We start from the raw sequence: 21,366 nt of genomic DNA, 5'->3' as shown, positions 1-21,366 counted from the left end.
CTTGGAGTAGTGGCATGAGGCCAAATCCGGCCAGAAGATTGTTGGGACGTTGTGGGCCTTCAGGAGAGGAAGCAGCCGCTTCTGGAGGCACTCTTTTATGTACACCTGTCCGTTCATCGTGTCCTGGGTCACGAAAGGTGCACTCCGCTTCCCGCACGTGCAGATGGCTTGCCAAACCAGGAATTTCTTCGCAAATTTGGACATCTTCTGAGTGCGGACATGTTTCGGAACGCTGAACTTATCCTTGGCCGTGAAAAACAGGTTGCCGGGGATCTGTTTGAAGTCGGCCTTCACATATGTTTCGTCGTCCATGATGCAGCATTCAACTTTCGTCAGCATGTTGAGGTACAACTTCCTGGCACGGGTTTTGGCGGACTTGTTCTGCTTCTCGTCGCGATTAGGGGCCTTTTGTACCTTGAACGTTCGAAGCCCAGCCTTAGTTTTGGCCTTCTGGACAAAACTTCGGCTTAGGTGCAGCTTCTTAGCCACATCCCTAACGGAGGCGTTCGGATTTCGGTTGAAGGCCCCAACTACGCGGTTGTGATTTTTGGTGTTGTACGGAATACTTTTTCCTTCACTTCTGGGCGTCCGATCGGTGGTCAACCGTTCTTCGAACCGCTTAATCACTCGCGACACCGTGGAATTCGCGATTCCCAACGTTTTAGCGATGGAACGATGCGAGAGATCCTTGTTCTCGTGATGAATGCGCAAGATTTTATCACGCACGAGCTGTTCTTTCGACTCCATTTCCGCGAGTTTTGATCACAGGACTTTAAAACTTGCAGGATGTAAATAATGCACTATGAACTAAATCCACCCAAATTTTCATTAAATTCTACCCAACGGTTAAAAAGTTAGAGCAATTTCATAGTGTGGCAATTTCATCGTGGACACCCTTTAAGATCTCATTGGCATTTCTCCTCACAAATTCCTTAGATTTCTACTCATAATTTGTTTACAAACTCTCCTGAATTTATTTTCCAAATTCCTTTTTTTTTTGTTTTTTTGTTATTCTTAGATTTAATTGTAATCCTCGTTTTAGCATTTTCAAAACATTTCCTGTACTTATGCTCCGGATTCGTTTTCTCCAACAAACTTTATGAAATTATCTTCAGAATCCCCTTGGAATTTTCTTCTGAAGCTCATAGGAGTTGTGCTCCTTAGAAATTGAAATGCTACTCAAAACTATCAGGCTTCACAGGAAATCGAAAATTCATCAGAACTACCTTGAAAGCAGATAGCATTTGATGTTTATCTGAAAGATTATTTCCCAGAACTCCTGAGGTCCTTTGAAATTATAACAAAATTCCACGAGCCTCTAAAATTGTGCATGGAATTTGACTCCAGATTCTTGAACATTTCTTGAAGTATTATAGCTATTAAGACCAGAACTAGTTCAAATTTAAAATTTGTAGAAGATATGCATGTTCCAAAACCAAAAAAAAAGTCATTGCAAACCACTGATTTTTTAAAAATTTATTTGTTACTGAAGATTAATCCACTGCCTATAAAGTTCCGTGTTAATAAAAATATCGAAAAATATGCTTGTATTTTAAAATTCATTATTTTTTTAAATATCCTTAGCAAGAAAATTATTAAATTCTCGGAGACTTCTGGTATTTTTTAGGAAAAATAAAATTTCCTAAGGATACCCGGTTTTCCAGGGTTTTGTAGTAGACACCCTGACTAATACCGTGGGTTTGACCATAAGCTTTCTAAATAAAAATAAAAATAACGACTACTTTTCTTCTCTTAGGTCACTTTTTAGTCACTATTTTTACAATTATAAGTCACTATTTGGTCACTTATTTCTTCAACATGGTCACTAAAATCACTATTTTTGACAGCAGTCATTGCTACCAGCCCTGCATAGACCGGAGAGCCTTGTAAGTATGTGTTTTGGACCATTTTACCCCATTTTCCCCTACTTTTTGGAGGAAATGTTTTTTCACAGCTCTATTTTTCGTAAAACATAAGCTAAAGTGCTTTTATAATTTTTGAACTGTTTTGCCGATGACGAAACTCAAAATACCAAATGAAAGATAATTAAAAGTATTTTTCAGAAAAAAAAAATACGATATAAAAAAAATGGATTTTGTATTGAAAAAACATTGATTGTATTTTCACTTTTACCCCTTACTCCCCTATAAAGTGTACCGAGTATTCCCCTAATATCTCATGAACTGTTGTTTAAAGACATAGTATTCTAAAACCATGCATAAAGTGCTTATGTTTTACGAAAAATAGAGCTGTGAAAAAAACATTTCCTCCAAAAAGTAGGAGAAAATGGGGTAAAATGGTCCAAAACACATACCTATAAGGCTCTTCGGTCTATGAGACCACGAGCAATCGATTCCCCGGACGATTTCCCTTCGGAAAAGTTGTTTTTCATGGCCGGAATTCAGCGTGCTGTTGAGATATTGAATTTTGGGTAATTTTTGACCCATTTTTGCCCATAGTGCAATGGGTGGCATGAGTTTCCCCAACATTTGCAAGTTGCAGCAATTGCACTAAAAAAATTCCACACATTTTAGTTAACGAATTTTCATGTGAAATTCCACATGATTTTCATGTGACCACACATAAACAGAATCCTCTCAGAAGTACAAATGAAATTTATGTGACAAATGAATAGTATGTGTGGTCACACATGGCTTTTATGTGTACACATATTAAGCATATGTCCGACACATAGATATCATTTGTTGATCGCATTGCAAAAAATCATGTGTGAAACACATAAAAACAATCTTTGAAATTTTCTTAGTGTAGTTATTTCATGCTGCTTCTGAGAGCACTCACCACCAGAGGGCGAGCAGCCTTCAATCGTACACTTAAAAAATTCCACACGCTATCATGATGTGTCTCACACTTAATTTTGCGCTTATTGTGAAACACGTCCATTTCATGTGTGAATCTTATGCTATGAACCATGCCTGGACACTATGGATTTGAATTGTGACACACTTGGATTCTATGTGTCTCATATGGTGATATCAATAGCTTTGCACACCATAGTTCAATATTCTACAATATTCTACTTTATCGACTTCTACTTTACCGACTCTAAAAATGAATCGACAAATATATAAACAAATTTCAGAGGCCAGAGCTTTCACACATATCTTTTTAATGGGCCTGACTTGGGATTCGATCATGGACTGTTGGGGTGTGCTGCTGTTGGAGTCTTCGTTCGATCTCACTGTGCCAGGGTTGTTCTCATATATGAGGCGGGTTAATAGGATAAAGTCACAACTCTTGTTTTCGATGTTTACCTTTCAGAGCAAGCAATTCACATCGTATTGAAATGCAAAACACTTTAAATCCATCTGTTTTGAACAGTAGCGTGATTCAATGTGCAATACACTTGAATAGAAAGTAAAAAAAAATCAACATTTCAAAGTTTGAAACATTCTAAATTAACGTGTATAACACATCGAACCAAGGTGAAATACACTTAAAGTAAATGTGATTCTGCATTTAAAAAATCAAGTGTTTAAACACTTCGATCAAACGTGTGAAATTTTTTGAGTGTATGGTGGAAAATCGACATTTATCTAAAAAAAAAAAAAACTAAGAAATATCATTAATGTTGCGATCAGCGTTGCCAGTATTCCAGATTTATCTGGATTTTCCAGATTTTTAGTCGTATTGCCAGATACACAGACAGACCACGTATATTTCCAGATTTTTTTAATATGTTCCAGATTTTCTCAGATTTTTAAACATGTTGTTTTAAAAATATCACTGCAATTCATTTATCCTCTAATAATAAAATAAAAAGCCAAACTTGCTTGTACTTAGGTAATACCTTACCTACAAAGCAGTTTAAAGGGAATTATCGGATAAGTCTGAGAAGAGTATGACGGTCATTCTCAAGAGTGTACCAACTAAATTGTTAAGAATATTTTAAGAAGTTCAAAAAATGAGCCAATTCTTGGGAATTATTGCCAATTTGAGGAAGTTGTGGGATTGAAGAGTGATTTATAAGAGATTACAAGAGGTAATGCCATAGAGGTAACTCTAAGACTAGAAGGTCCCGAAATAACGTGCTCAACTTTTTGGCTCGGCTCTGGTACTCTCTTCGGTCCCAAGCTAATCGATTCACCCCTCGAAACATAGGAAAAACCAATAACCCCTCATTTTATCTGTCAAGCTTTCATAGCGAATCAAAACAAACATTGCGTAGTACTAGAATTTCGACTAGAATGGGGTACGTTAATCGTTTGCTTGGGACCAATAGGCTAGTCAAGTAGTGAGCCAAATTAAAACCGTTAGTTTCGTATTGATTGTTGGTAATGCTAAGAACTCTTAGAATGTTGCTGGAAAAGTTTAGATATTTTCAAAATTATTTTAGGGGAATATAGAAAAGAAATATGATATAATTCTAGGATGATTCGACTTGAACTAAAAAAAAGGCGAAGATATCCTATAAAGAGTTCCAAGTAAATTCAGTCTTACAAAAAATTCATGATCTGGGACGCAGGAAAAATATAAATTCCGGAATTTAGAATCATTGCAAGATCCTGAGACTTCAAAAATTAAGCTATCAGACTTTCATTTGAATAATAAGGACTTTGGGCACACCGTGTCAATATTTTTCAACTTTTGGATGATTTTAGCAATGCCAACAAGTTATTTACTTTATTTAATTTATTTAAAAATATAATGTAAAACCATTCTAGTACTTTAAATAAATTCCAGATGATCATACTGACCTATTTTGTACGGGAGATTGACACATCACTTTGATTTCAATTGCATTATGTTAAAAAGAGGATTTTTTGGAGCATTCCCCAGCATTTGTCCAGAATTTATATTTTACCTGATCCAGATTTTTCTGAAAACGCAACGCTGGTTGCGATATATTATTTCTACACGGCGAATGAGAACGACCCAAATTTGAGTTTAGTTAACTTATAAATCACATAAAGTGCAAGAACTCAGCGATGAGTAAATTTGCCTCATGTTTTTACCACGAAAAACTTCCCGAATATGAGAAAAGTAAAAATTATATTCACTCAGTCTATTGGTACTACTCCTAGACTGAGTGAATACTTCGTCAATTTTCCTCATTTTCCGGTACTTTCCGGTTGATTTCCTGAACTTTTGGCGATTATGAGTAAACTAAACTCAAATTTGGGTCGTTCTCGTTCGCTGTGTACCAAATTTTACCATTACCAACCGGTGGAAACCTAAGAGGAAGAGGTGACAACTTTTATGAACCAATTTTCTGTCAAAGGCGAACCAGCGCCTGATTGGTTGCGCGAACGTATAGATACGCGAGAATTTTTACAACAGGGAATCTATTTTCTTGTATTGTGAAAGTCGACTGCGTCGCCCACAATGAAATATTTTTTGCAAGGTCGTTTCCGCGAGAGAAGAAGAACAGGTCACAGACAAAAAGAAGCCAGTTGTCTCCTCTTCCTCTTAGGTGGAAACTAACGATTTAAAATTGGCTCACACTGGACTAGCCTATCGGTCCCAAGTTCATCGATTAACGTACCCCATTCTAGTTGAAATTCTAGTACTACACCATATTTCTACTTCTTTTTCTTCTTCTTATTTAATTTATTTAACGTCAGTCTCTGTTCCGTAATCTAATGCCAATCACCGAAGGACATCGATTGCCATTCATTGACGGTAATCAAACGTGCAGGAAGGCAGCTTCCACACCTGCGAAGGATATCGCACCCATTCAACAAACTGGGCCAGGACCAACGGCTTTACTTCCCTTCCGAAGAAAGACGTGACCAGAGATTTTTTGCCTCAGAAAAATCCCACCGACTTCGGCTGGGATTGAACCTTGACCCATTGGGGTGAGAAAGCAGTAAGGCTTACCACTACACTACCGGCGCCGGCTACATTATGTTTGTTTTGATTCACTATGAGAAACTTTGACTGATAAAATGAGGGGTTCGTGGAATTTCCTATGTTTCGAGGGGTTCATCGATTAGCTTGAGACCGAAGAGAGTATCAGAGCTGAGCCAAAAAGTTGAGCATGTTTCTTCGGGACCTTCTGGTCTTAAGGGCCACCCACATTAGATCCGTTTGCGTGGCGTTGACGTAAATTTGACAGTTAGTCTATAGATTTAGCTGTCACTTTGCCGCAACGCGTCCGATCCGGATCTAATGTGCGTGGGCCTTTAGAGTTACCTCTATGCTTTTACTAAGAAGAACAAAATGTAGAAATTTTCTCACCGCTAGAAGCACAGTTTGAAGAGAAATCGACAATTTTTCGAAAATCTTCATACCGTAAAATTGGTTTATCCACCACTGGCAGGGCAACATCCGTCGGATTTGATGGCGGAAACTATTACTCAATTTGCAAGTTCATTTATGCGAAACAAAGTTCAAAATATTGGCCCTTATTACCGATGTCACTTCACGGTGAAGTGACAACTTATCACTCACGGTGAAGTGATTCCCAAGCGGTCACTTTACTTCGTTTTCACCGTGAAGTAACACTCGTAATAAGAGCCATTGTATCAACAATCAATACGAAACTAACAATTTTAAATTGGCTCACTACTTGACTAGCCTATTGGTCCCAACCAAATCGATTAACGTTCCCCATTCTAGTATAAACTCCAGTACTACACTATGTTTGTTTTGATTCGCTATGAAAGTTTGATTGATAAAATGGGAGGTCCGTGGATTTTCCTATGTTTCGAGGGGTGCATCGATTAGCTTGGGACTGAAGAAAGTACCAGAGCTGAGCCAAAAAGGTTAAGCTCGTTTCTTCGGGACCTTTTGGTCTTAGAGTTACCTCTATGATTGTATCGCACACTGCACACCGAACTAGACAAATAAGCACGTTTCCACTTATTAAAATGTGGTCCATATTACCGATGTCACTTCACGGTGAAGTGACAACTTAACACTCACGGTGAAGTGATTCTGTTTACCTTGCATGCAAAATCTTGTTTTCCGCGATAAGCTCAAGAGATGTCGTTACAAATGTGCCATTTTTTTTAGGTACAATGTTTTCAAGAAAAACATGCTCAAAGCATTACGTCTGTTTGTCTGTGCTGCTACGGTCCATGCGTATCACTAATATCGGACTACACTGTAGCTTGAGCACGATCTAGTACGACAGAAAGACTTAAAGCTTCGCTCGCTCATTCCTTCCCAAAAAGCTCTGAGTTTTATCGGTCACTCACGGACGATGAGATCCACTCAAAATTAAGTTGAATGCAACTCAATTTGGCAGAAAGAGGATTTGCTCACAATTCTGCGAGTTTTTCCAGGAAAAACTTCTCGAATATGAGGGAGATTTCAAGTAGTCTTTAAGAATACTCCTAGACTGAGTAAATTTTTGTCGATTTTCCTCATATTCTAGAATTTTTTTTCCTGGAAAAACTCGTACAATTTTACTCATTTACTCACTGGAGACGAACCAGCCCAAGGCTGAAAGTCTCCTTTATAAAGGTATATAAAACAAATTGCTCACCTTGTGAGCAATTCCACATTTTGCATAATTGAGTCGAATTCAACTCAGTTTTGAGTCGACCGCTTCGTCCGTGCACTTGATTGCTTTTCGCTGCTGAAAGCGAAAAGCTATCAAGTGCGGGCAGTGCGGGCGATGCACTCAGAGCTTTTATCGTAAAAGTGCACGTTCGTTCAAACCGACTCAAAATTGAGTCGAGTAGAATCAAATTCGGTAACTCAAAAGTGAGTTTAATTTTCCGGGAATTTCCAGGAAAAACTTCATGAATATGAGGAAAATTGAAAAGAGGTTCTTGGATATTCCTCACATTCGAGAAAATTTTCCAAACTTGCCACGGCTTTTGCGCGGAAAATTCAACACACTTTTGAGTCAATCCACAATTTTAAGTTCATCTGAACGACCGTGTACTGCCCATAATCGCAAGTAAGTCCCATCTGTAGAAATCTGAAAATGAGAAAAAACGGCGTTCAAAGATTTTTCAAGTTTTCTGATTTGACACTTATTTTGGAGAAAACGTACAATGTGATAGAATGCATCTATGTTTACCCAAAAATATTGGAAAAATGTCGTGAAATTTTTATTTTATGGCCAACATCTGAGTGGGACTGACTTGCGATTACATTTAACGTCAATGAAAAAAATAACCGCAAGTCAGTCACAATTCCATGACGATGCTGCATTAGTTTAGCACAGTATTGAACAGTAGAAAAATACCATGGTTCCAACTTTATTGAATGTTTCTGGATTTGTTCCGCTGGAGCAATGGCCGGAACATATTCCGGTGAGTATGGGTCTTCATCAGACCAGAGCTTTTCATAAATGTGCTAAACCCACCATGCGACAAATCAATTCACATGAGAATTCAAAAATAAGATCAATAAGAATCATGATGAGTGACCAGCACCATGTTGGCCACACAAGGACATGTTCCGAATATCCCCGGGGAAGCGGTAAATCCTTTTTAAATCAAAATCCATCAAGCGATACATCAAAGAGAGCCATATTCATTGGCGGTCAAACTGAGTATCGTAAGAACTATATTGATCACATCCGGACATGTTCCAGATACCCTAGGGTAAGTGGACAATATCTGTCTAGACACAAATCTCATGATGCCAACATTTCTAACAATTTTTTTTTTCTAATGGGACTGGCTTGCGTTTACTTTTTGCTGTGGGACAGTTGGACTTGGTATTGTTTCTCATTTTTCTTGAACAAACCATCTTTTTTCAATAGCACATTTCAAAAAACATAGAAAGATGAACTGAATAATGATGCTAACTCAAAATTGATAAAAATGCAGATGGGACGTACCATGCGATAACCGGCAGTGTAGGTGCTAGTGAAGCTTTTAGTATACTGCAGTGTAGCCCGATATTAGCAAAATGTTGGTTAATTCAAATTTGCTACTCGTCTCGTATGAGAACGACCGAAATTTGAGTTTGCTTTACTTATAAATCACAACGTGCAGGAACTCTGCGTTGAGTAAATTTACCTCATGTTTTTCCTGGTTTGTCAAGGAAAAAAATCGCGAATATGAGAAAAGTAAACATTGGATTGTCTCAGTTTATTGGTACTTCTCCTAGACTGAGTAAAATTTTCGTAAATTTTCCTCATTTTCCGGCATATTTTTGAGGTTTTCCACAGGAAAACATGCGGCAAATTTACTCATCGCTGAGCTCCTGCACTTTTTGCGATTATGAGTAAACTGAACTCAAATTTGAGTTGATCTCATTGGCCTTGTATAACGCCATATACGCCATTAGAAACTCGACATCTAAACGTAGGACAAGACAGTGAATACCGAATCCGAGCTATGTTTGACCGAAAATGGATCAGATTATTCATCTGCACCGGAAATTACTGTCAGGGTGGACGATAGACTGATGGGGAAAGATACTAAAAGCATGAACGATCAGATCGATGGAACTTCCATCATTCTTGTCAAATGGGGATGGAAACGCTTGGTAGTCAACCACTTGTTCGAAATCTTCAGTGTAATTTAAAAATGCCTTGAAAGTATAAATATAAATGAGCCTACATTTTTACTGAAATCCTTACCCCGCCGGCAGTCAAATACCCTTCAGTGTTCGTTTCAGATTCGCCTTGCAGTTGCTGTCCATGTCCTTGTAGAAATATTCGTTGAAGAACTTGTGCTTCCGGAGCATCTTATACAGACGTTCGCCGTATTTCCTGTTTAAAACCGGGATCAAGCCAAATCGATAGTGAACATCGTCAATCTAAAGCAACTTACCTAGTTTCCAGGTTTTTGTCTGTCAAAAACTTGGCCAGCATGGTAAGGATCGCTTTCCTGGTTCTGGGGTTCGCGTTCGTCCCTAGGATGGCATCCAGTCCGGAAAGGGCACAGATGCACACCAGCAGTCTGGCGGTGGCGATGCGGACCAACGGGTTCTTGTGGCTGGTTGAAACCGAAAATGTACTCAGTATAATACTGCTTAACTTCATTCAAAACTTACACAGGTCCCCTCGCCGACAGGGCTCGCACCGAGTGCGAAATTGGAATATACGTCACCAATTTATCCAGCGCTACGTTGGCATCCTTCTGTATGAACCGATTGGGATCAGCTGTCTTGCACAGGATAACATCAACAAGTTCGTCAAACTCCGGTCGTATGGTTGACTTGGCTTCCCGGAACAGTTCTCCGGTGGCCTGGCAAGCCGTTCGACACAACGACGATCGTGGACTCTTTACGAAATCGATCATCTTTCTGTTGATCATGGCCATATGCTTTTCGTGCTGCTTCCAATCGATGTGGCTAGCGTCTTTCATCAGTTCGCGAATTCCCTGTAGACTAACCTCCCAGATGTGATCTTGCAGCTTGTCGATGATCTTGTTGATCCGAGTCGTCCCAAAGGTCGAACATTCGTCGCCCAAGGAATCGTTCGATGGGTTACTACTTTCCGAGCTCATGTTCAGCGAATCATCCTCGTACTCGACTTTGTCGCTGTCCAGCTCCGTGCTGGTGTTCTCCACCTTGGATGCCGGATATCTTGTCTTGCATTTCGGTGACTTTGAAGCCGGCAGCGAGAAGCGATCCCTGGAGCGAACGTTTCGGGTGTACTTCCGTTTGGAGCAGGGCCGTTTCTTCTTCGTTCCAAAGTACGGAGTGGTGGGTGCGACCGAACGATGATTTTTCGGTTTGATCAGGATCATGTCCACGGGCCTGGCCGTGGACTTGTGGTAGGGCTTCTTGGAAGGGTTAGTTACCACGGTGTAGGAAGCGTTTTGTTGAGTCTGGCCGGCACTGGGTGCGTTGGAGGACGATTCACTATCCGAACAGCCGCCACCATCGTCGTTCGGATGGGGCGAGAGGATGTTGCGGACGTCGTTCTCGCGCTTCTGGGATTCGTAAAGTTCGACGATGGTTTTGCTCGTTTGACTGCACATGTTCCGAGGGAGCAAGGGAAGTTGGACACCGGACTGGTGGTGACTGTACGAGTGGAAGGAGTTCTTCTTGGTTATGAAGTTGTTCGGAAAGCGAAACGTTTGCTTGACTTTGATGATTTGGGGGTAATTCTTTTCGGACTGGAAGGGCGGGGAAATGGGAAGGTGGTAAGAGCTTGGTGTAGAAGAATTCGTTTGAAGACAGTTCAAAATTTAAGCAATGATCTCTTAAAAATCTCTAGAATAAAGATTTCCATTCTATTTAAGAATGTGACTCATCGTTTCTATAGATACTCAATTCGGTTTACATGATTTTAATTTTCTGATGTCATGTCATCGATATTTTTCATACAATAGGATTGAACGCAAAGTGGTCCACAGCAAAAATCGCTAAAATCGATTCCGATTCTGTGCATATGAAAAAGTGGGCTTGCCGGGATGTTTTTTTTTTTTTTTTTTTTTTTTTGTAGTGATCCAGTGGCAGCAACTTGCTAAAACTCTACACTGGACCCCTTTTATTGATAAATTTTGCTTCTATGAGCCTCTATTTTAAATCAACACACAGACGTTCCTAGGCTATGGTGCCCGTGTGGTCACTGTTGTTTTTGTGCTGATCCAAATAGTTTTGATAATATAATTGCGCATTCTTGTTTTTTTAAAAGGTTGATTTTCGTCCCAGTCTTGTCTTCTGTCGTCACTTATTTTGTCATTTTGTCTTGTGTATTAACCCCCACTTGTCTTGTTTATTGTGTCAACTTGTGTCTATTGTCCTTCCCCATCTGTTACTCTGTCATGACTAATTTCATTGATATATAAAAATAGTAATATCAATTACAGGATAATATGGTTATTTCTCGATTACTTTTTCAAAGGGAAGCACCAGCTCCTGCAAACAATGCATCCGATCGTCGATCCGGCGCAACCGGCATCTCGCACACGCTTATCAACACTACCAGCAGATAGAGGAAAATTTCCCCTATCTGATGATAGTGCCAGCACGCGCGGGCGAGCCACCAGTTACGCCAAATCGACGACCAAACGCACCGCCTACAAAAGCCGATACGCTCCCTTGAAAAAGTTATCGAGATTTCTACTAATTAATGAATTATTGACAATTACCTCTCATGATCCTTGGCTCTGATTTTAACTTACCACTTTTTGATTATTTATCAAATACCTCTCCCAGAATATATAACTCCCCGATGCTTTGTTGGTTTCTGGTCTCATTTGGATTGGTCCTGAATTTGTTTGACATCCTGTTCGAAGTAATTCTTTGAGTTCCAGCTTGTACGTGTCTCACGTCATATAAGTCGCCATTCATAAAGATAATGGGTTAAAAGGTAGATTAGTATTAGTTGTACTTGATCCAAACAATAGAAAGAAGCATAGATGACTTAGTAGAAAAATAAAACTAATAAATAACTAAAAGTGCAATGGATAAGTGTTAGTTCCGGGATCATTTTAGTGTTAGTAGTTATGTTAGTTTTGATCCGTATTCAGCCCTGCTGGCCCCTCAAGCACTATTTGCAGCAATTGTGATAAGATTATGCGACACTGCTACTACTACCCTACTACTATGTTAGATGTATGACTTGTCAATTTTCGCAACGCAATGTCTTTCAATAAATCACTCAATCAATTTGATGTTTGAAAATTTGCTCAAAAGGGCTTTGTTGACACCTCATACCTTACCGAAAACTAAAGCACAACAATCCTAATTCTTATTTCAAACCTATCAACATATTTAACACATCTTTCCTAAAACTTCACTTGTTCGTAAGCGCCTGGTTGAAGATATGACTTTCGCTATTGACATTGTCTGTAATTAAAAAAATACATTAAATAGGAAGATTTATTATACAACTTCATAGGCTAGTCGCCTCGCTAAGCGGACCCCCCGCGTCCTATCTCTTATGTTAATTAACTTTCTGAATTCTATAATTGAAGTTTATTTAATAAATAACTGAAATCTCTAATCTACCTACATAACCCATGCTTTTAAACTACAATTTAACGTGTTTCAAGTACTTCTGGCTTTTACATATCTTATCTTATATCTTTGTTCGTCCCAGATGACACCTTCAAGTGACTAAAATGCTTCACTTTGAAGTTAGTTTCCAAGCTAATTTTAAATTGTATATTGTATAGGGTAAATGTTCCAACTACGCTCTCACGTTTCCACTATGTCGCACCACAAAAATACACATGGGTATGTCACAATAAAAGCACACCACAGTGGAAAACCCGAGTCATAGTTCAAACACTTATCCCAAATCAAAATGAAGCACATATAAGATTAGTTACAATACCATGTACAAAAATGATGTTTAACATTGTTTTCTGAGTAATACTTCAATGAAAACAACAATGAAAGCTTGTCACGCAAATAGAAGGAGCACTGTTGGGCACTTTCTGAAATATTTCAATAGTATAATTCCCTTGCAAACCCAAATAAATCTATCTGCGTAAAAAATAAATAAAATAAGAGTGATTTGCGGCAAAACCCGCCAGTATCACACCCAACGTCAGTGCCTATACGTAAGCGTACTACGACGCGGCTCTCAATAAAAGGAGTAACAAGTGTGATACTATCACTGCTAGACTAGATCTTTGGTTCTCTCATGCAGCGGTTTATCAAAGAGGGGAAGCTTAGTAATCCCCATCGCCTGCCCATGTCGCCATTCTATCGCGGCATGAGCCAGCAACGCCGACCATAAACCTACCGTCTCCAACACTCCACTATAAAGCATGAAATTAAGCCCGCCCACCAACAGCAAGGTGCAAAAACTAGCCAAGGGGAGGGGAAAAAGTGGGCTTGCCGGGATGTTGAACTCTAACCCTTCCCTCTCTACGGCAGTGAGTTGGTTATAATAGTTAAAACATTACAGCTGTTTATATGTGAGTCATTTTTATTGAATACACCCTTTAGATCATACATAGTATAATTATTGAAATACTTAATTAATTTTCGAAGAATTTTTACTTAAATTACTTTCAATTTACACTTACAATCTGTATTTTTAATGGGTTTTTTATCACAAAACTATTTTTATTTTAACTTTCATAATTTTAAATATTATTCCTGGACATTAGGGTGGGTCATCATGATCATTTTTGCAGAACAATGTTTGCTTGATTCCCTACTTTTTCGTATTTTCATTCCTAGGGACCACAATTTTGCTTCAACCATGCAACTAATCACATAAAAATATGGCTCAGGAAGTGCCTAACAACTTTTGGAGTTTCTTATCTTAGAGATTTGGTATGTTCATCTGAATTATTCAAAAACAAAAGCTCAATCTCATAAGCGTAGTTAAAAAGGGGAGGGGCTTACTATACCCCCGCTGCCTCACTCATATCAATGGAAGTAAAGCTTCAAACTGAAATAACTTCGGTGTTTCTCATCTTGTATGTATGTATGTATGTTCGAACATTTGCTCAATCTCATAGGCGTAGTTCAAAAGGGCAGAGCCGCCACTACTATCTATTGTGTTTGCTGAAACAAAAAGCAACTGTAAAATTACAGTTTACCAGTGGTCAATTAAATCGCGTAAACTTGTATTTCATTTCACGCAAACGAGCAACATGTAAGCAATGTTGTTAACAAATGTGGGCTTTTGTATACAATCATTTAGTATGCAATCATATTTAACACATACATTTAGACAACTTTTTCGAACTGTGCACTCGAATTTTGCTCGTTAGGTTTGCTTTTAGTTGGGCTGTCTGCTCTCGATTTTGTCAGCCTGCAGATTTCACTACATTTTCAGTTTTTAAACATGAATTCTTAAACTTATTTTCTCATATGAATTCGAAAAATGGATCAAGGATCAATTTATGGTAGTTCTGAGTAGTTTATTTATAATATTAAGCCAATATACATAAAACGGGCAATAGGGCTGCCCATTCTTGAAATTTAATTTGTGAAGATATCAAAGCTTCTGGTCATTTCCGGATGTGACACTATCGCCCGGAGGGTGTCGAGCCATTTGGACGAATGGTCATTACCACAGACTAAATAAATTTTGACGAGCCTTCTTACACAGTAGTTATATTTTTAAGAATGTAAACAATTAGATATTTGTTCTGACTATTTGGACGCTCCAGAATCTTGGAAATTTATCCATGTCCGAAATATTTTAAAATAAAACTACCTGAATATCTGGATCTTGATTCTTTCTTTTTGACCAATATCAGAAAAAAAAAATCTTTTTTGGAATTATCCTAATATCATAGGAAATCCTATTCAGAGTTTGCTTGGAATTCTACTCAGAAATATCTAGAGCTCCTCGAGACTACCTTGAAAGCAGATTGCACTTGATTTTTTCCTCACAATTCTTCCCAGAACTTCCTTGGAATCAGTTCTCTAGAAATTATCATCCAATTGCATGAGCCTTGAAAATTATGCTGTTTTTTTTAATCTGTGATCAGCGATAAGAAATAGAATGTCTAAAAAATATTTAAAAATTTTAATTTGTAAAAAAAATCATATTCCAGAAATTCAGTTTGTGAAAGAAAATAACGTGGACAATTAGATGTTTGCTTAATAAAATGTATAATATTCTTTAAAAAAATCCTTAGTAAGTGAATTTGAAAATTTCCTGAAAATTCTAGGATTTTCCAGAAAAAATAAAAGTCCCCGAGAAGTCCCGGTTTTACATGTTTTTTAGATAGTCGACAATCTGAATTTCTATAGAACTTATTTCTTCTTCTTTATCTTCCTGACATGTCCCGAGTCCAATATGAAATTGCCTTATTTATCCATCTATTATTTGCTGATTATTCTCTTCCTGATTATTCTTATTCCCCCGAAACACCAGAAACATGTTCTGATGTGATCAGTGGGTCCTGGGTACTCAACATAATAGCCAGTCATCATGTTTTTAATGTTCCTTTGATTTTAACATCAACATCACGGAATTCAGAAGCTCTACCTTTGGTCTTTGGCATATCGAGTTATAGAATCAAAATAACACTACATAGATCATCGACCAAAGGAGGCATCGACTTGTAGAAATATCGACTTATGGAGAGTACGATGGATGGGAAAATGAAGGGCCCGCAGAATCCATCGAGTTATATAAAAAATCGAGTTATAGAATATCGAGTTGTGGAATACATTGCACATAAAACTTTTGATTGACTTTCAATTTTCAAGAGATTTCGCCATCGTCAAAACTCGAATTTGACGGAGATACATAATATCGTCATTTGAAAGGCACGATGCTTCAGCGCAGTCAGTCCTGTCAGCTTTTGTTTAAGCCGCCAACGCAACTTCCACTGTAACATTCCCCTACTCGACAGTACTGTTTATTTACGTGGGCTACCTTCGGTTTACGATCAAAGGACTGTCACAATTTTGCTCACAAAAGCTGATAGCCCCTTTTCAATTCGAGTATAAGTACAAGATACTGAAGAAGTCTGCACATTGTAGACGAAATACGCGTATCTGTCAAGGATAAGCAAATAACAAATAAAATACTAATCTTTCTCTCTCTCTCTCACTCTCTCTCTCTCTCTTTATACCTTTTCAATTGTTGGTCGATAGGTTCTAGGTTTTTTTTTTGCAATACCACTAATATTTATTTATACAAATAAACGATACTTACTGTTAGAGGAATCAGTCTCCTACCTGATTGTGTTGTTAGTTTTCAAGATTGAGCTTTTATTTGCGAGAAATCGGTGATTGAAGTAATTGTTTAAAAACACAGTTACGCCAAATCTTAAATCAGTCCGGACATAAAGGTTCGCCGTGGTTTGTTGTTAGGCTCAAGGGAATGAATCTACTTAATTTTAGTGCATTAATCCCAATCGCCACTGCCCCCCCCCCCCCCCTCCCGCTCCTTTGTCATCAGTTTTGTCGATTTAACCACAAATTTAGCAAACCACTTTTCCTTGTTATAATAAATTGTCTACATTTAACAGGTTATACCCTTTGGAGCCGTTAATACCAATCTGTACCAAAAATCGCCTTGGCCTCGCGTCACCCTTAGAATCTCGAGTTCTCACGTGTTGTATAACATATTATTTAAAATACAAAAGTCTACACCTCACGGGCACTTAAGGGTTCTGTTATGGGACCATTCCGCATTTCATCGACGCCACATCTGACAATCTACTTGAAGGAAAGCTAACGCCTCGAAAAAAAAATGGTGGTGTTGTGTATAAGACACGACCGCATGGTTGACGTACACTACGTTAAGCTGTGTGTGAAATTCTCGTGCATTTTTCTAGATATTGATTTAAAATACAGTAGAATTAACCTATGAGTTCAGTCCTATGCACATATTTTGGATTTCCTACTTAGTAAAACTTGGTTAAATTCAAGACCTCATTAAAATGCGAATGCATATTCTATTATATTTGGTTCCTAAATTACAATCAGATATGAGCAAGGCCTGCTTCAGGTGATTTATTGAAGCGTCTAACAAATACCGTCATGATGGTTGATATTCCCTATCACTTCAAGATTTCTAGGGCACAAATCTTAGATGTTTGTGACATCACGCATGAAATTGAAGCTCCTTGTGTACTGCACTGCAGCAAACGTGACTAAGACTAAGTGCGGTTTGTGCTTAATAGGCCGGGAATGGGGTAGTTAACCGTAATGAGATTGATTAGAAATAAGGTTTCCACAGCGATTCAACTTCAAAACGCAAAAAAATGCACACAAAAAAACGGAGCGCAAAATTTTGCACCAATGTTATGCAACATTTCGTAGTTGATCGGGAATATTTCGATTAGCCATAAATCCCTCCAATAAGTTATCGATTTTTTTCTTTTGTTAATAACTCGCTTGGATTAACATTTCTCGGTGCGTTTGCTGTTGGTTTTGTTACAACACCACATTGAAAAAAAAAATCAAATAATATTCAAGCTGAACTTTGCATTAGGTGCTAAGTAACTTTGATCGATTCTCTTGGTCGACTTTTTCTTTCGTTAATAACTTGAGCATATAACCGTTTCTACCTGGGAATGTCTTTAAATTGGCGAGGGGATACAAGAAGAAAGTCGACGAAGAAAATCTTGTCAATGTTAATTATGACCTGAAGCAATGTTCTGCTCGAATTGTTTCGCTTAGCTATTGCAATGTAAAGAGAAAAATCGATGAAGAGAAACGATCATTGCCAGTAGGCCCGTTTGAACGCTCACTGTTGAATTTCAGTAGCTAGCACTAAAAAAACTCGACGGTACCTCTATTTATGGTATAGAACGGTTTATAAAATCCCAGATTTTTTACTGATGGGGCGAGGCATAGCAAGCCGTTCTATTTAAAAATTCTTCAAGTAGGAGGGACTTGCAATGCTTACCTCGTAAGTCCCTCCTACTTCGAGAATTTTGAAATAGAACGGCTCGCTATGCATTGCCCCCATTAGCAAACAATCTGCGATTCTATAAACCGTTCTATAGCATAATTCTAAATGGAGTTACCGTCGGATAATTTCAGTGCTTGGTATAGAAATCTGTAATCTGTGCAGGGAAATCCTTTTTTTCCCACCACAGAAACACCTCGTGTTCGTATGCAAAATAATGGAGAATCAAATGGAGGGATTTCAAGCCTTAAATATTCCTATCGCGAGATATTAACGATTAATACCCAAATTTCACATAATGTCCAACCCGTTTTGTGTGTGTATGCTGCTGATTTTCACTGTTGCCCAATGCTTAGGGAACTTTCATAAATAACGTAGTAGTTGAGGGGGAATCAAATTCTCATGTGCTCATGTTGAGGGGGAATCAAATTCTCATGTGCTCATGTGGGCTGCAGTTTGCTGCTTGCAGGCAGCAGCCTTTCGTTGTGTACTGGAGAACAATGTTCAACACCACGCGCCGAAAGCACTGCTGCTGCTGCTGATGATGCCGACGACCGGACACCACCACACACGGTGATTGGAACTGAATTCGATCAGCGGTTGAGGGCAGCCTTGATAGCTAACTGCTTGCGGGGAGCCTTTCGTTGTGTACTGGAGAACACCACCACTCACCACGCGGTGATTGAATAAACACCGTTTGGTGAGACCGGATGGAATTCAACTTTGAAATCTGTGTTAGGGAAATCGCTTTTCGCAGGCAATCGGTGATAATTTTAATTATCATAGTAACAGGTGCACATTCGTGCAATTTTCAATCGTGACATTTTGAAAAATGATAAAGTCTTAAATTTAAAAGATGCGTCGAAATATTTCTGATCGATTGGTGATAAAATTATTGAAATTGGTTCAGGGGCAGCTGAGTTATTAACGTTCAAAATGTTTCATAATTTTGTTACATGTTCCATTTTTGGTTTTCACAAAGTGTACCCCCATATAGAAATCACAGACATAGTCCTACGTCAAAATAATGAGAATTTTTTTCTCGATTGTGTCTGTTTCCCGTTTTTATCGTCCTAAAATTTGAGAACGGACTGGAAAAAAATCGGTAAAGGTCTGTATTTTTCGCTGAAAAACATTATTTTTCTCTACGCGACCAATCAAAACAACTCAGCGAATGAATTCAATTGACTCAGAGCGTTGTATTTCAATACAAAATTTACTCATATTTGGGAAAACCTGCAGTTACTCATTAGCTATGAGTTTCTGCAGGTTTTTTTTTCCAAATATGAGTGAATTTCGTATGGAAAGAAAATGTTCTGAGTCCAATTGAATTCAGTCGCTGTGTTGTTCTGATTGGCCGTGTACAACTTTGTCTCATACGTCACTTCGAGCTGAAGTGCCGTTACCGTGCTAAAATTGAAAAAATGTCAAAGATGCCATTTAGAACATTTACCGGTTCCAAAATGGCCGAATTTGAGCAAAAATGTGAATCATTCATTGCCCATAACCAACAATTCTATATAGAGCAATAAACAATGACTTCTATCGTTGATTTCTAGGAATTTAAGGCACGTTCACGCAGACCAACCTAACCATCGGATAGGGGAAGTATTTCCCTACCCGATGAGGATGCTGGTTTGCGTGGGCGAGCCTTGAATTTCTGTTCCTTTGGTTTGTTTTTTCCGTCGACCTTGTTTTCCGTGCTGAGCACCAATGCTACCGACGTGCCAGGAAGGCAGCTCCCACACCTGGACCCTACCTATCGACCCATCAACTCATGAACCGGGGACCAACGGCTTTACTTCCCATCCGAAGGAAGGCGTGATCAGAGATGTTATGCCTCAGAACATCCCGGCGGCGCCGACTGGGATTGAACCCAGGCCTGCTGGGGTGAGAGGTAATCACGCTTACCACTACACCACCGGCGCCGTTAAACCTTGAATTTCTAGAAATCATCAGGAGAAGTCGTTGTTTACAAAAGCTGTTAGGCCCTAATTCCAGCTCTATCTAGAATTTTGCAAAGTTTCATGCAAATCGGAGAAGGTCGAGTTTTTTCCGATTTATTATTTGGAGTGGAACTGCTCCAATACCAACATTTTGCTAGACATTTTTTTTCTCATGGTTTTCTCCCGTGCATCTTCCCCAAATTGTATGTAACCCGTTACATCTAGATGATCCATAATATTTGGCTAATAACCCTCAATGCATACCTTAATCGAAATTGGCTCCAACTGAATAACATCCAAATCCTGGACCGTTGCCCCTCCGGCAGCGAACAACGCCCTCGAATTCGACGACGACGACGACGACGAGGACTCACTTTGTTCCGAATTCAGTAATTCTCCAGCCTTACTGTTGTTGCTCCAGCCCCGATGTAGCTGCTGCTGCTGCTGCTGCAACTCGAACGAATCCGTTTCAAACAGAGGAAACTCCTTCTTCAGCTCGGAGATGTCGTTGTTCTGTAGAAGAGAAATTTTTCCCCGTCAAATCACGCGCGGACTGCTATGCTCCGTTCCTAGATCTTACCAAAATATTCTGCAGGTAGTCGTTCATTCTGCGGAACCCGCGCACCAACAGGACCAGCAGAGCGAGAAGAGCACACAATCCCCGACGAGCAGGGCTAATTTCACGTACGGGAAGGTTGAATTTCGAGCGAATTTTGACGGCGCGGATCGAGAAACCGGAAAGGCGAATAGTGATGACAGTGGCGTTGACAGGTTGCTTCGATTGACTAGTGGATTCGTTCGGATAGGAATGATGACGGCCGGATGAGAATCACTATTATCTTGTTTTTATTTTCCTCTGGTTGGTTTGTTTTACCGTTAACACTTATTTTGCGCCTTCAGTTTTAGAGCCTTCTCCTTCGGAAAGGGGGAGGGCCAACAATAATTTATCAGGTTTTACCTTTTTAGTTCTTGTTTTTTTTTTGCTGTGTGTGTTTGTGTGTCCAATAATTTTTATACGGTTGGGTTTAATACGGTAATACGGTTGCGACTTTTTTTTTCTTTATTTGGTATTTCGCCTAAATGATATCTAAAGCGTACACTTAACGAGTTCCATACGGGTATTGTTTTTACCTAAACTCACAGTTTAATATTTTTGTGTGTATGTGTAATTTTCTGGTATCATTTCAATAAATTCTTCACGTTATGGGTATTATTTTTTTCCAATGCGTTCCCTAACAGTTTGTGTCACTA

General features: G+C 38.9%; 1 protein-coding gene across 1 annotated transcript; it reads right to left on the bottom strand.

Annotated features, from left to right (window-relative positions):
• Positions 1 to 9,511: 9,511 nt before the first annotated feature.
• LOC135698278 (uncharacterized) lies at positions 9,512 to 20,833 on the bottom strand. Its single transcript, XM_065218169.1, has 5 exons — positions 20,696 to 20,833; positions 20,380 to 20,628; positions 9,928 to 10,997; positions 9,705 to 9,869; positions 9,512 to 9,643 (listed from the first exon to the last, which is right to left on the bottom strand). The coding sequence occupies exons 1-5, from the start codon at positions 20,720 to 20,722 to the stop codon at positions 9,523 to 9,525; spliced, it is 1,632 nt and encodes a 543-aa protein (XP_065074241.1). The 5' UTR covers positions 20,723 to 20,833; the 3' UTR covers positions 9,512 to 9,522.
• Between the last annotated feature and the right edge of the window lie 533 nt (positions 20,834 to 21,366).

This window comes from Ochlerotatus camptorhynchus, unplaced genomic scaffold (assembly GCF_037179485.1).
Source record: "Ochlerotatus camptorhynchus isolate MF236.1 unplaced genomic scaffold, CSIRO-AGI_Acam_v1.1 ptg000084l, whole genome shotgun sequence".
Taxonomy (NCBI): Eukaryota; Metazoa; Arthropoda; class Insecta; order Diptera; family Culicidae; genus Ochlerotatus; species Ochlerotatus camptorhynchus.
Note: the sequence above shows the minus strand (reverse complement) of the source record. Positions and strands in the feature narration are given on the sequence as shown.